The 16,873-nt window shown below is 33.3% G+C and overlaps 2 protein-coding genes across 2 annotated transcripts; both read right to left on the bottom strand.

Moving 5' to 3' along the window:
- Positions 1–262: 262 nt before the first annotated feature.
- On the bottom strand, positions 263–2,696 carry LOC136274917 (tripartite motif-containing protein 3-like). The gene is made up of 2 exons (XM_066082816.1): positions 2,643–2,696; positions 263–2,444 (listed from the first exon to the last, which is right to left on the bottom strand). Exon 2 carries the CDS (start codon positions 2,408–2,410, stop codon positions 749–751), a length of 1,662 nt encoding a protein of 553 aa, XP_065938888.1. The 5' UTR covers positions 2,411–2,444; positions 2,643–2,696; the 3' UTR covers positions 263–748.
- Positions 2,697–7,544: 4,848 nt separating this feature from the next.
- On the bottom strand, positions 7,545–10,453 carry LOC117682061 (3-hydroxyacyl-CoA dehydrogenase type-2-like). Its single transcript, XM_066083418.1, has 4 exons — positions 10,437–10,453; positions 9,832–9,919; positions 8,645–8,890; positions 7,545–7,941 (listed from the first exon to the last, which is right to left on the bottom strand). The coding sequence occupies exons 1-4, from the start codon at positions 10,451–10,453 to the stop codon at positions 7,753–7,755; spliced, it is 540 nt and encodes a 179-aa protein (XP_065939490.1). The 3' UTR covers positions 7,545–7,752.
- Between the last annotated feature and the right edge of the window lie 6,420 nt (positions 10,454–16,873).

Genomic DNA, 16,873 nt, shown 5'->3' with positions numbered 1-16,873 from the left:
TTAGGGGGTTTTAGGGGTCAAAAGTCCCCTAAAACGTTTTTTACAGATATCTCAAGAACGGTGACGAATTTCTAAACACTTGTTGAACAAAGCTCTTACACCTGAAACAAAATAGTACCTGGCCCTTAGAATGTAGACCCTCATTTTCTGTTTTAAATCATGTTTAGCTGTTAAATAGCAAATTCAAGATCAAACATAAATCTCAAGTTCTAAAATCAGACGGAAGACCTCCTCGTTGCTTGCAACGAGATCGTGTCTAGTTTACATTTATTATTTAATATACAGATATAAACAGTATACATTATATTGCATTTAGATTGAAAATACATTTGATATAATAATATTACACACACAGTTTGATGGCACGCAATGTTTGGAGTTTCAAATAACTCTTGGTCTGTTGACAGTCACACCCAATATAAAAAAACAGTTAGTTTACATTTAATGAATAAAACAATCAGTCAGCTGACATACATTATGTAAACACAGTCAGGTACATGTAGTTTGTTCACATACAAGATATAATACAGACAGTTGACATGTAAACATATTATCAAACAAGTTTAATTTATTTACATGTAATATTTAGCTGTTGTCACTTGAGAACTTTATATAAATATAATTCAATATCATAAACTGTTTGATTATTATAAAACATGGTTTGTTTCATTTGTAATGTGGATTTCCTTCACTAATGTTACATGTGAATTAACAAACAAATAGTTTGAACATTATAAACACAGTTTCTTTACATGTTATATTGTATTTTCTTCACTGTACCTGACCAGTGATCAGTCACAAACAGGTTGTCGCTGGTGTCCACACATAAACCAAGTGGATTCTGTAAATGACAGTTGTCAATGTAGCGGAGGAACTGCCCGTCCTGATCCAGGATGTGGATACAGTCGTTGTCACGGTCTGCTGTCAGTATCCGACCCTGGCTGTCTGTTGTGATGCCGCATGGATTATATGATTCCTTGGTAGTAGAGGGATGACCAGTGTAGGTAAACCGGAGTTTCCCGACCTGATTGACCACCACTACTGCACGGGCTCCACTGTCTGACACACAAATATCTAGGTTCCTGTTCTCACTGATGTATTTAGTGTAAAGACCAGCTGAATAGAGAGGTTGTCCTTTGTCATCGTACTGAATACTTTGTTTCTCTTTGGAGCCAGAGTAACACACAGCTTTTGTTTGTTTATCATCATCACTGTCCATGACAACCAGGAGGTCACCAGAGGAGGTACTACAGACACCGTGAGGTTTCCACCCCCGTAGTCTGATCACTGTCTGTATCTGTGTATTCTTCACTATGTTCACAGTTTTATCTCTGTAATCAGGATAAACTAGATCCCCACTCCTTGTCACTGCAATGTCCTGTGGATTGTTCCCTGACTTGGTTTGGACTGACTTCACTAGTTCCCCACTGAGGTTGTAGAGTCTCATGATTTCGTCATTACCACGCGTCCACATCTCCTCATCACTCAGACAGGACACACTTTGTAATACTTCATACTCGGTGTTTATCTGTGTGATGATCTGTGGTACATCAATGAGCGGTCTGTCCGGGGGAGAGGACTCGGCACCGGGAGATTCCATGGTGTAGCCATGTTCTTCTGTTTTGATAGATAACGCTGACAGAGAACCAAAAAGTTGATAAAGCTGTTCTTTATTGATCTTCTGCGGGGTAAAACTTGGTAAGGACACTGTGAGTTTAGGAGGCAATCTTCTGAATTCATCATTCCTGGATTTGTAGGCAGAGACACGGCTGACATCATTGGAGTCCAGTAACGTCTTCAGTTCAGCAATGGTCTGTGCGATTTCAGAAATGGTGTGTTTAATTTTATCTTCCTGTTTGTCTAAGACAGCCAGGTGTTCGGTGTCCATTTCCTCCACGTTAGATTTCATGTTTCTGATAATAGTGTTTATTTCTCTGTGCAAATCTTCTCCATGTTTGTCAATTTCTGTTGTTAATTTCTGGGAGTTTTCATTCAGAGCAGATTTCTGGACTGGGATAATGGATGCAATCTCTCGGTATTTAAGATAAATGGATTTCTCTAGTTCTTGTAAATCTTTTTGAATGTTTTCTTTCTTGTTATCCATAGTTTTAGTTATATCAATAAATTTATGGCCATGGTGTTCTTCAGAGGAAGCACATGTTGCACAAATAGGAATGTCACATTGTTCACAGTAATGTTCACATATTTTTGAGGGATGTTTTTGACACTTTGGAGTATATCCCCTCTTTTCAAATGGCAGCACTTTGTGATCTTTGGATTGATCAGAGATATGGTCCTTCTCACAGGCTTTACACAGATATTTGTTACAAATGACACAGTACATAGGGGGCCCCGGGGTCTCACAGAGATGACACCGTAACACATCCTGAAGGCTGAACTCAGGGTCCATGGTCAGACACTTTGATGGGATTTTAAGAGATAGTCTAAAGAAAAAAAACGATCACTAATTGTTTATCATACTTCAGTAAATTATTCAATTAATGTCCATATAATTTGCATGTTGAAAGTGAACACGTATACAATAGTTCGAGTTTCTTGATTAAGACCTTTTTTTTATTCCATTTTGAATTTTTGGAAAAATGAAATAGTAATTATAATTAACTAATTAAAAAAAAACAAACCTCTTCAAACATGGCGATTACGGTATTTTTCTTCCTGGTCTTGTTGGCCTTTGTGATCGTCACGTGATTAACTTATATATAGCAGGGGTGGATTTATTTAGGTGACATAACATCAAAACAAAGCAAATAATTCCCGAATTCCCCTTTGTCATTGGTGCGTTTCCGCCCTCGACAGGAGCTGATTTCTTATACGAGACGAACAATAATGTGTAAGATGTTTGACTATTCCAGTTTAGTAATAATGCGAGATCATTAGATTTCTGATAGGTGGTTTTTTTCGGGGCGAGGAGGGGGGGGGGTGTGTGGATTGTTCGTTCGCCCTAAGACGCGTTCGCCTTTGACGCTGTTCGCCTTAGTCTTCGTTCGCCCTTGACGCCGTTCAGCCTCGGTCCGCAGAGGCGGATCCAGCAATTTGGAAAAGGGGGGGTTCCATTTGATGAAAACCATTATGTGCAAAATTTATCATTTGTCAATAAACAAGGACTTTTTGAACGTGTTCCGTGCGTATACAACTGTATTTTTAAAATAAACATTTATCTCATCACTATCTATTTCACATCTATTTCAACAGCAGAGTGCACTGTATTATTGAGTGTTTTGCCGTTTTGGTTTAGGTAAGGAAGAATCCATAATATCTAGCCTCAAGAAACCCAAGTCTCCAGCAATGATAAAGTGCGTCTATGCTTAATACAAAAGAAACACTAAGAAACAAAAAATAACTCAGAGACTAATTACGACAAACTATAATTATGAAATTGGATATATTTTGGTAATTTTTTATGTCTTTGATGTCTTTAAATTCTGACCTTTTTATCGATTTTGATTTCTATCGATTGCCTTCTTTAATAAAGGTCTAAATGATAGGATATGACAAAAGAATGGGGATAATTTATCTGCTGAATAGATGGTACGTGTGTAATACAATGGTAAAAACAATTGTCGTCCCAGGGAACTTGATGTGACCTCTGTAATGGGTGCCCCACATCATCCGGTACTAGTTCAGATGCGATCATCTCTAGAAAAGTTTGGCATTTTCATAATGTTTTACATATAAACCTTTTACAAGGTATTTTTGTATCAGAATTTCAGATTCTTGGAAACAAAACTAAAAAGGCTTTCTTTTGTGTTTCATGTGTGTATGAAGGTAGCTAGCGTTCCAGAAAAATAGCATAACCTGCATAAGCGGGACATGTAACTTTTTTGTATTTTTCGTATGAAACGAAGTAAAAACCATCTATTATAATTACTTTAGTTAATTAACTGAACAATACATTTGAAAGCGGTTTTTTAAAAGTAAAACGAATGCGTGTATACTCGTACTTGAACGTCGTTTTACTCGATGGCTTGTCAGTTCAAAACTGTATGAACTATAATCAATTCAAATACATTGTAGATGTTATTATAAATCTGTGTTTTTAGCGATACTGCTTAATTTTATGTATTTTTTCTTTAATTTTCCACATGTTTACTCAGTGTTGTAAACACCGGATGCTGAAGGGGAGTACAATGTACTTTATTTCGATAAAAAATCGAAAGTTTTTTTTCATATAAGAACAAAATTATGGGACGCAGTATACGAAATTCTTTAAATAAGCAATTTTAAAAGCATTTATTTGAGATAATTACAGTATATATATTATAAATTGGAAAAACTGGCTGTAAATAGGCTTTAAAAAAAAATTAATATGCCCCAGAGAAAGGGGGGGGGGTCGACCCCCGGAATCCGCCAATGGTCCGTTCGCCTTAATTTTAAAAAAGGATTGATATATTTATATATTGTTGTATCCTGCTCATTTTAACATTATGAAAAGATTGATTAATAAAAACAATACCACCCTTTCCTCTTTTACAATATAATCACTAACTGACTGACGGTGACATGATAGCGATTAGAAGACTTGTGAATTGATTTAATATTTAATTTTTTAATGTTAATTTATTTTATATTCTTCTGTTATTATTTTGTAATTATTTTAAATTTCAACTCATAATATAACCATATTAATTATAATTATGAAATCTCCGTATATATCTCATTAAGAGATCAAAGGATCGTGTTATGTAAAGTCTTCAAAGATAGAATAGGTGATAATCATCTGCTTAGCTTCTGAATGAGCCAATTAATTAAGGTCTCAATTTCTTTAATTGTTTATAAAACATCAAGCGAACCATTATCAAAACAACAGGACGGTTATGGACAATACAATCTTACAGTTATACCAATTACGTCTTTTTTTGATGAGGAAAAACATGGAATAATTAATAAAAGTTAACAAAAGTAAATAAAATAACTTATGATGTGGTTTACTAAAAAAATAAAAGGCCCGGGCTTAATTTTCAAGCTCATGTGGCACTGACGTAAAAAAGTAGCATGCCTTCCTGGATCCACATGTGGTTTTTTTAAATATCAAGAGGATTTTTGCGCAATTTTGGCAATATTATATTTTACCTTTTTACCTACCATATATTACCTTCTAGCATTATTAAGTTTGGTCTCCTTCTTAAACAAAGCAACAGCAACACACGGAACAGTTTGAACCAAGCACTTATTACGAATTTCCTAGATTATAGCCCCCCCCCCCCCCCCGAAGATCAAAACACAATGTTTCTTCTGCTTTCCGTCTTGGATTTTTGTCCATATATCTTTCCGCCTGACTGTCTTTCTGTATACAAAATCTTCTGTATTTAGCTTCTACGAATGAACTGAGTAGTCCTGTATTTCTCGCTACATGTATCAGACTCTACAAAAATCTTGTACTGTAATAAAAAGTTATGCCAAGGATTATTCTTCACACCAAGTCTGGCGAGTGGGGTGAATGATAACATGCAAACCTTATTTCTTTTGTTTTCCTTTTTAATTTTACTTATTTTTTCTTTTTCCATCTTTTACAGGTACCAATGACCACACTGGGAGTCCACTGTTGCTGCACCAGAATCCCTATTTTTATATATTATTAAGAATAAATTATCTTTCGTGTTCTTAGTATTGTATGTCTTCTTTTTTTCCAAAAATCACCCACTTTATCGTATTTTAAAATTTTTGTTAAAATTTGTCAAAAAGTAACAGAAACAAAAAGGCGTGCATACAACTGATGGCAATATCACAACTTTCAGTTTTATTATCTCATTGATGGAGATGGACAACCGTAGAATGGACAACACTCCTTGTTATTCTTACCATTGGTAAACCGTGATAGTAATACAAAACAGGGTGATGGATTGTCATTCTTAACAGATTGAGAAAATGGAAAATAAGGTTCTGATACATTTGTTGTCATCAATTTACTAGTATATCATTCTGGTTTTAGGGCTGTTAAAGTTTCGGACATCCTCGTTAAGTGAAATTTTAACCCGTTTCCATTATCTTTGTCATTACACAGAGTGGCAGAGATTGCGGATGTAGTTTGTAACAAGATAACTGTAATTATTGAGGTTTCGATGGTTCTGACAGACAACTTACCATATACATATAATAACTATAAGACAGTTTTGTTTATCAAAATAATTAATACAGCTGTCATAAGAACAATTTTTCCAGATATCATGTCTTATAAAGTGTGTGTCGGTCAATTCTAAACCTTTAACTCCCTTCCAATTAAAATCCCACACGGTTACTTATTTTCGGGAGACATGCGAATTTAAGTTGTATCAGATGTATTTACCTGAAGACTATAAATTGTTAATGATTGAATGAAGGTATTTTGAATTACGATTGTAAAGTTAAGGATTTACACAGAAAGCCTTACACGATTAAAAGCTTAAATTCAATTTAAATCGAAATCTAATATCTACATTTACAAACATCTAAAAGGCAATATTTTGCATACAGTATTAGTTCAAAAAATGGTATCCAAAATTTTTAATTATATTTTATCTATTCTGCTATTCTCCACTTAAAAACAAAGTACCGTTCAATTCAAGTACATAAAAAAATCAGGAGAGGGCTACATTATTGCAGCTAATGTATATAATAAGAATCATCTGACCACAATCTGATTAAAATCTGATCCTTGATCCGCTCCTTTTCTTTTCTATTGTTGTTACACCTCTTGTAGCGGCGATAAAAAGGAGCGGATCGAGGATCTGATTTTAATCAGATTGTATCTGCCCGTTAAAAAGACTGTAAAATGCGAATATTAAACATTTTTTATGTACGTACATGTACACGAATTCAAGTAAAACCATGTACGAAATAAATGATTAATTACTTTTTAAACATACTTAATATATATATTTACATGTACATTAAATTGCACGAAATTAAAGAAAATTAAAATCTGATCGAGAAATTCTTTCTTTTACTCAAAATAAGTATGTCTACACTTATAAATTCCAAACAAAATTTCTTATCATGGACAGCAGCCACTCTAGAAAGCAGCTAGCTTTAAAATACAGTGCAAAATCCAATTTTTGAATGTAATTAAAATATTAGTTTGTTTTTTATAATTTACATTTAAAATATTATAATAAAAAAAGCATGAAAAGAGTGGGAAAAAGCAAAGGAGAAACTGTCTTACATTAATTCTGTTGTAAAATTATTCCAATATTTTGTAAACAATATTTATTTAATACTGATTTGTCATTTTGGTAATAGAGTTTCAATTCAACTGTGGTAGAATTATTTTTACCGTAAAATGATTTCGAAGCTTCTACATTCATGTTGAATTTTCAAAATGATTCAGATAAAAAATCTCCCTTCATTATATGCATATGTATGATATCTGATATACATTTAATACTGGTAATTAATATGGATATAAGGTATCATACGTATGCATATATGGAGACCCAAGCACCTGTGCATGGTCCTAGTGAGCAAGGACCATAATTTAACAATAAAATAAACCAAGTGAAAAATTCGTTCATTTTTCAAATATTTAATGTACAAAACTGTGTTATCAAAAACACATTACAGCATTTTCATCTTGTTTAATTTCTTGGATCACATTACAGCAATGAAACAAAAAATCTTTGTTCACAACTTTCATGTGATTTGTTGTCATTTTGCATTAATTCGCCCAATCAAAACCTCACAATGCTCTCAGTTTACAGTGCTCTCAGTCTATGACATCACAATAAGCAATCCTGATCCAATAGGAATTGAGGACTGTCATACCATTCCAAGAGCTCCATCCAATCGGTTTGTTTCTCCATTCAGATAAGGATTTTCAACAATTGTTTGAAACATTTGTGCAAATTCATCCGGTTTTCCAAGTCTCTGAGGAAAAACAACTGTTTTGGTCAGGGCATCAATTGCTTTCTGTGGCAAGGCTGCTAGAAAAAGGAGTGTCGAATACACCTAGAAATAAATTGGTCTATAGTTCCATTAAAATTACCAATTAGAGAGTTATCAAATTCTGACATCATCGAATAAGAGACTTATACCACACAATGACATCATCCAATCTTACACAGGATGTTGACCAGTCATCATCTCAACATTACCAGTGGACATTGTACACAACATTAAATATACATACTGTACACAACATAACCTGTACATATTGTACACAACATTACATGTACATACTGTACACATTACATGTACATATTGTACACAACATTACCTGTACATACTGTACACAACATTACTTGTACATATTGTACACAACATTACCTGTACATAATGTACACAACATTACATGTACATACTGTACACAACATTGCATGTACATACTGTATACAACATTACCTGTACATATTGTAGGCAACATTAACTGTACATATTGTACACAACATTACTTGTACATATTGTACACAACATTACTTGTACATATTGTACACAAGATTATCTGTACATACTGTACACAACATAACCTGTACATACCTACACAACATTACCTGTAAACATGCACTGTACACAACAATACGTGTACATACTGTACACAACATTACTTGTACATGCCTACACAACATTACCTGTAAACATGAACTGTACACAACATTACCTGTACATAGTGTACACACAATTACCTTTATACATGCACTATACGCAACATTACTTCGACAGATTGTACACACTCGGATTCCAAACTCCCAAACATCTTAATGTCTCGAGCTAATGGTAGTGTAATTCCTGCGATTGCAGCTTTACTCGCTGCATAAGCCACCTCACTCATCTGTCCGTCAAATGCAGCGACGCTGGAGGTATTGATGATCACCCCTCGGGCCTTGTCCTCATTGGGCACGTTCCGTGCCCTCAGAATCACCGCCTGACGTATCATGTTAAAAGTTCCCAATGTGTTTACCTGGATAAAAAATGTAAACTTGTAAACATACTAATACAATCCCAATGGAGTTTAAAGTATTGTACACATGGATGTATGTTCTTTTAACCCACCACTTTCAAAAGTTTGTTTTATTGTAAAGGCCAAAATGTCATAATATTAAATATATCACAATGTCTGGGTGAATCTGCTTTGGGGTGATTTGTCTGTTTTTCGAAGGGTTGTTTTGTAACAGTTTTTTGAGCATGCAGCGTTATTCATAGAATTTTTATTTAAATATTTATCCACTGCGATATCCATCAAATTGACATGCATATGCATATTAATTACATCATTGCCTTACAGCTTTAATTCGCTTCCTCTACAACTCGACCAAGCAGCTTCAACAAACATTATCATTAGACATGACATCATGGACTCCCAACATGGAAACCTCAACACATGTATATGTTCACTTAATATGTTGTTTTGGCGTGTATGGTATTTGGCGGATATTGGGTTTTCAAAAAGTTAGCGTAGAGTTAAATGCAATGATTTCTAGATGCACCTCTTTCATACATAAATGCATGACATTTTATGGTGATAAACTTGATTTAGCGGAAGCCATTTTTCGCCAAAAATACTATAAAAAAAATAATACACAGCCAAATGTAATATGTGTACATTTACAGTAGGTTGTGCAAAATGTGTATGGGTATTGTTTACTCTTACTTTTGATGCAGTGTCCACATTTACACTTGTATTCGATGCAGTGCCAACCTGTTTCACTTTTGATATGGTATATAATTGTGAAAATGGAAAATCAGAGCATAGAAATTACAATTTTAAATGAACGCATCATCATGGAACCCAAATCACCATGTACACTTTGAAAGCTGATAGTTTTTTTTACTAAATAAGGTTGTGGGATTTGTATTGATGCTTGTAAATTTTCCTTTTGAGGCAGTTCCCTCCTTTAACACCTTTTCGATCTCATCAAGAGGTAGGGGGTTCTTCTGGAGGATGTAGGTTTTTAGAATAAATTCTAAATCCGATTCCATGACTTTCTCACTACACAAAGTGACAAATTAAAAAAATCACTTTTATACAGAATTTACACGTAATATTAAGATTGGTTCTGTCTTATACATTATTTTTTATATCCTATGTAATGTGCATTTATCAATGGTGTATTAGATAAGTCCATCGTCCAGCGATTAACTTCAAGGTACTTAAACGTATATTGATTTTGATTTACGTGACTGTGTTCATTGTTCATTAAACAGATAAAACAAAAAGACAATGTTCTTATACACCAAAGTAATTGGGTTTAGTTGTAACAAAGATCTCAGATAACAGGGATTGTTAAGTTTTCAATGCTGACTGCCAACTGTTTTGTTTTAAATTGCCACCATATAAACAGTATGATCTAACAAAAACCCTCACCGATATTGATTCAATCAGACAAATAATGAACATGTGTAGTTTGACGTATGGCATTTAAAGACAGATTTAAAAGCCATTTGAATCGAGATTAAAAGAGACAGATTTCAGTTAGGATTGGTGTATATGATTTATTTTTTCGTACCTGCGTTTTGCCACCATGATTTTGAAGAAATGATCTGTACGAGCAAGCAGATGTTACCGAGAACATACTTCTTCGGTTACATTTTTTCTATATTATTATACATGTATATTTATCCTCTCTCTCTCTCTCTCTCTCTCTCTCTCTCTCTCTCTCTCTCTCTCTCTCTCTCTCTGAAGGGACGGGTGTAATTCTGCAGAGATTTAATCCTATTCATGCAATATTTAAGCTGTACCGGATCAGAAATTCATAATTACGACATATTTTCTATGATAGTGACTTTGTCAATCGATCATGTCACCTTGTAAGTCTTTACCTGTTATTAGGCTTTTATTTTTATTTTTTGTATTTATAGTGGGCTAAGTTAATATCATGACAATTCAATGGCTTGAAAAATTAAAATCAGAGGTGTATAGCGAAATGTCACACAATTACAACACAATTACATACTGAGGAAGCACGTAACAACAGGGGGGTCACCCATATTTATTTTAGGTTTCGCATTACTTTCAAGAACGCAATTACGTGCCTGCCCGAAGATGCAATCAAAACAAAGCAGCTGGCAAAAAACTACCATATTCTCCTTAAGATTATTAAGAGTTTCTGCTTGTAAATGGGGTGATCGACTTTGCAGAGAGGTGGAAATATGGAAGCGATTCTGCAAGACTTCATCCAACGAATATTCAAACCGGATTATGAGATCTCCTTCGAGAAAGTACATCGGATGGGTAAATATAATGAATTAAACGATCGCCTCCGAAATATCGTTGCCAAATTCACATTCTTCAAAGACTGTACGGATAATAACTTACTGGGCTAAACTTTTAGAGGTGCATGATTGTTAACTTACGCATATATTGTATCGCTATTTTTATAAATGTTTTTTCTTAGGGTTTGTTTATGTACCCATGGCTGAAATATGTTAGAGATATTCTTAACTCATGTGGTTTTTTCTATGTCTGAATTAATCAATGTTTTCTAGTACCAAATGGCTAAAATCTATTGTTAAAGAGACACTCATAAATCAGTTTTTACAAGATTGGTACAGGAGTGTAGAAAATTTACCCAAATGTTTTAATTACAGAATCTTTGAGAAAAGCTTTGGACAGGAAATTTATCTCAAGAATCTTCCAAATGATCTAAGATTCATATTTACAAAATTTAGAACCTCTAATCATAAATTACTTATTGAAACTGGGAGATGGTATAACATAGAAAGATGTCATAGATTTTTTTTTATTATGTAATAAAAACACTTTGGGTGACAAATGCCACTATGTTATGGAATGCCAGGCATTTTTCTTTATTCCGCAGCAAATTAATTGAAGAAAAATATTCAACAAATGTTAATACTTATAAATTTGGGAACCTTATGAATACCAATGACATTGATTCATTAACAAAATTGTCCATATTTGTTAAAAAATATTAGCTCGATTTATTTAACTCTGTACTCTTCCTAAATTCACCCTGTATTTGTACATTTGTAAATATTTCTGTTTTTGTACCTCATGGTTTGAGAGGAATAAACATTCATTCACTTTTTTTATTTAGTTAAGTGTCAAACAACATGTTAGATGCATATGGTTGTTTACTCCACTTATAAAAGAATACAAAGTCATTCAAAGTTTATTTTGTGTGTTTTTCCGTTCTGGAGTGAAACGTTCCTAGCTTATATCTTTCTTAAAGTAAGCTATCTTTGTTGCTCAAATACTCTTTTTTGAAATATTTCAACAGAAATCTTTCAACAAGTTTGTTTAAAGTTTACAGGTTGCATCTTAATTGCACAATTCTGATTAAAATGCACAGTAAAAATGTATATACATGTATACTGTTGAGTACATGTAGAAATTGCATTATTTCCATAGAATTCTTTCCCTTTGGGTATAATTGAACGGTTACAAAATACATTTATAATTTACAGAATTTTGAAAATTTATTCGAATTTACCGTTTCATGGTAAGATTTCATGATAAGACTATGTATGTATTACATTTGACGTTATATGTTTACATGTATGTAAGGTTGACTACTTTAGATTAAAGATCATAATTTTTATTTTTACCTCAACCACCTTTTTAAGATCCTTTCTTTACATTTAATAATGAGACAAGTTTGTGTATCAATGTATTAATGTGACAGTGTCTAAATTTATGTTGAAAATTTTGATTATATGTTTCGTCATTTATGTAAGCAATATTTATACATTTCTTCCCTTTTTCAAACAGTCTGCCGTTGAAATTCACCATCTTTTGCCAAACCACCATTAAGAACTGTGAGAATCCATTACCATCATCAACATCCTTGGGAGAGGCCTTCAAAACTTTAAAGATCCTTGGGAGAATCTATAAACTTCTTTAAACGTTTACACATATATATATTTGTAACCCCTCCCTCCTATGTTTTGTAAGACCACCCTTCCTCTTACTTTGCTGCCTCCTCATCCACGCCTACTTTCCATGATTTATTATAAGTTTGTATCATTATTATGATTATCATTAAAAATCTCATTGAACAAATATATTGCAGAATTATTCATCAATTTGTTTGTATCTAGAATAGTTAGATATCCTTAATTTTTTAATGTTAATTTTTCTAATTGTCATATATACAAAATTACAACACTTAACTAAAATAGGGATGTCCATGAAATTGTCTTATTTGGACAAAGAAACAGACACTGTCAGTTATATCTGGAAGATACATCCTTTAGACAGGTGGAAGACGTCATATTAGTATGCTCTCATTTAGAATTATTTTGGAACACGTCTAAGACCCTATTTTTATTCCTTCTATAATCCAAATTACAAAGGGCTTAATGGTCATGAACATTATAAGACTAATTATAAGACTAATCTAACCTCAATGAAAAGAAGAGTTCTGTATAAAGATTTAGGAAAACATTCAAATTTTTAAGCTAAAATATTTGGATTTTTTCTTTACAAAAAGTTAGTGAATGGCCAAAAATTTCATATTTCAAAGTTTAGGACAAACCTGATGGTTAATTTGATGAACAGCCAGTCTCCTGAATATGATATGCCTTTTCTGATGTTATCATTGGCACTGTTTTTGTGGTCTTTTGTTTTTATTTGATATTTATTATTGGAGGTGGGGGGGGGGGGGAGAAGTTGCCTCAATTCTTGATATTTGCAAAAACTATGACATAATATTATATTAGAACTGAGAAAAAATTATTTTTAAAACTAATTTATTTTGAACTATCACCAATTATTTCCAAATTTGATCATATGTCTGAAGGCATTTTCCCCCGGCAACTCCATTTTCTGTCGTAGAATATCATCACTGAGCAGTCAACTGATCAAACATTGGATCCATATAAAGGGGTCAAACGTTATACGTATAAAGAGGTATAGGTAGAGAGTCAAAAATCAACTAATTTTTAAGTACTTGTACATGTATACAAGAATATCAATCGATTGTCTCCTCGTACATCAATGAAAATTACCAATGAACATGATCACCTCATACTGTGCTTCATTAATATTCATAGACATTATTTTTCATAGATTAAGTGAAAATTACATTTTCAATACGTCATTAATACATTATTGGAAATCACACTCTGATGACGATTTAATTTGGTGGATCAAATCAACCATAAAATCCAAGGATATTGGTATTCAACAAATATTGATAAAATCACGATAATCTAAATTTCAAACAGCGTCCAAAATAAAACATTTTTCTTTGATACGATCCAATAAACAATTATCTAGATGTTGTCCGGCCACAAACACGTTCGGAACTGTTCGTTGACCAGTTATTTTCAGCACAGCGTTCTGAATTTCACTTCCATTGGCTGTCGGAGCAAATAAAGAAAAAAAAGTGCTGAATACACAAATGTTTGAAATTTCACTCAATTACTGCATGTTATTGAAGCAAGGAATTTCAAACCTCAGTGATACAACGAAAGAGAAAAAGAATATTGATTGCAACGTGATGAAGGGAAAGACAATTACATAGTCGAACATCCTACGGCAAGCTAGAATAAATTCCATGAAAACAAAAATCAATAACTTTCTTTTTACTAGGACATTTCTTGGTTATATTACTATATTGCTGGTAGAAATGTGTAAATTTGAACAAATTCCCACACTAACCACTCCCTCACAGGCTTTTATTTTTATATTTGACTCAAAGGGGCATGGTCACGATTTTAGTCAAATTTTATTTTTCTGTTTTTATGATTTGTAATCTTTCACTTTCACTTTCTGACCTTGCTGGTCACCTCAAATTTGATCTGTGAAGATTCTTAAAGTCTTTCACCTGGAGAGATTTGAAAAACAAAATCAACTGTTTGTTTAGTGTTATTATATACTGACATAAAAATATAAAATTGCAAAGACGCAAGACATCATATTGTCTCTCTCTAATTGTGTAAATGAAGTGTGTGTGTGTGTGGGGGGGGGGGGGTGTTCGCTAAAATGATATGGCAAAACCTAAGCGATTCGTGATAAGTGCGTGGTCTAAAGGGGTATGATAACGATTTTGGTAAAAAGCAAAAACAAAAACAAATTTCGTAGTGTAAAGTCAGATTCGTTTTCCGGCAAAATGCGTCGGTATTAAAAAAACTCTAAAAATGAAAGTAAAAGTTTGGAATTTTACAAATTTGGAAAAAGGGTGTAACCTACATCAAACGATTTTAATTCTTTTCTTCAAAAGATAATTCAATTTTGACACTCTCTTTTAAAATTGTAAATCCCCTTTTCTGATAAGGGTCAAACATTTTGATTTAAAATGTCCGAATAAATGTACATGTACATGTATAATACATTTTGCAAGTATAGGAACTATTTTGCTTATAGGCACTACTTTGTGGACCTACCGATTCTAAAAATAGTTAGAGGGAGATATCCATTAGTAATGCATTCCTAAAGCATTGTACATGTAAACAATAAAATCAGAAAAATAGAATTTGACCAAAATTGTGACTATATGCCCCCTTTAAACTGTTCCGAATGTTTTTGTTGCTTTATATAAAAAGATACCAAACATAAAAATGCTAAAAACACTGAGATATAAAGGGGGGGGCTGAGAAAATGGGCATAATAATTCATTTTGAGATTGGAGATGCGGGTGATTATTGAATTTATTGAAGCTTCCTAGCCACGAATATGCTCAAACTGTTTTTAAAATATTAGTAGAATTTTTAAGTAATATTCTATGACACATATATGCGTTAACTTCTGAAATATGGATAGCTGATACTAAAATTAGAGAAGGCTAGACCTTGCAGCAATAACATCACGAGATTTTTTTATAAGACTTTTTTTACGCCCTAAACGTTGAGGCACCAATTCAAGGATGTTTCGGAACCAACATTAATTTTGTTTCTCATTTAACTTTCACTTTATTAACAAACGTGTTAACTTGTTAAAATTTAAATATTTTAATAAGTTTGAGAAACATTTTTTCCAAAAGTAATTTTCTTCTTATTACACTGATATCAATCTACGTGTTACTATTACAGTTAATCTATACTATGCGTCTTATTGAATTATTAATTACGCGAGGAAGCTTATTGGCGCTGGTGTCACTACAAATTTCGCCATAAATTCTTACTAAAAGTGCGCACCTTTAGATACAGGGTATAAATTTAAAAGGAACTTTTAGGACAAATCCTATTAACATCTTTTTAAACAACACTTCATTTACAAATAATAAGAAACCACAGATGCAACCTGCAAGACACCAGACTTTGTTTACGTCGAAGTTACACGTGCTTGAAAATCAAGCCCAGGCCTTTTCACCCCCCCCCCCCCCCCCCCATTAATACAAAACTGGGAAAGTCAGACATCTTACACATTATTTTTCATGTTACAAAAATGTCAGCTCCTGTCGCGGCGGAAACGTACCAAAGTCAAAGGGTAATTCGGGAATTGTTTGCTTTGTTTTGATGTTATGCCACCTAAATAACTCCACCCCTGCTATATATAAGTTAATCACGTGACGATCACAAAGGCCAACAAGACCAGGAAGAAAAATACCGTAATCGCCATGTTGGACTGTAGAGGTTTGCTTCTTAATCAGTAATTCTTTTAAAAAAATTGGAAAATGAAATAAAAAAAATAAAATGTATTAAAAAAGTCATAATAACCAAGAAACCCGCGAACTATTGTGTACCTGTGCACTTTCAAAATGCAAGTTATATAAAAAATAATTGAATAATTTACTGAAGTATGGTATAGTAGTTGTGGTTAATTTATTTTTTTTTTTTGCTTCAGAATATTTCTTAAAATCGCATTAAAGTGTCTGACCATGGACCCTGAGTACAGCCTTCAGGATGTGTTACGGTGTCATCTCTGTGAGACCCCGGGCCCCGCTGTATACTGTGCTATTTGTGAGAAATATCTGTGTAAAGCCTGTGAGGGGAGCCATATCTCGGATCTATCCAAAGAACACAAAGTGGTGCCATTTGA

The sequence above is a fragment of the Magallana gigas genome, chromosome 4, assembly GCF_963853765.1.
Source record: "Magallana gigas chromosome 4, xbMagGiga1.1, whole genome shotgun sequence".
NCBI classification, from domain to species: Eukaryota; Metazoa; Mollusca; class Bivalvia; order Ostreida; family Ostreidae; genus Magallana; species Magallana gigas.
Note: the sequence above shows the minus strand (reverse complement) of the source record. Positions and strands in the feature narration are given on the sequence as shown.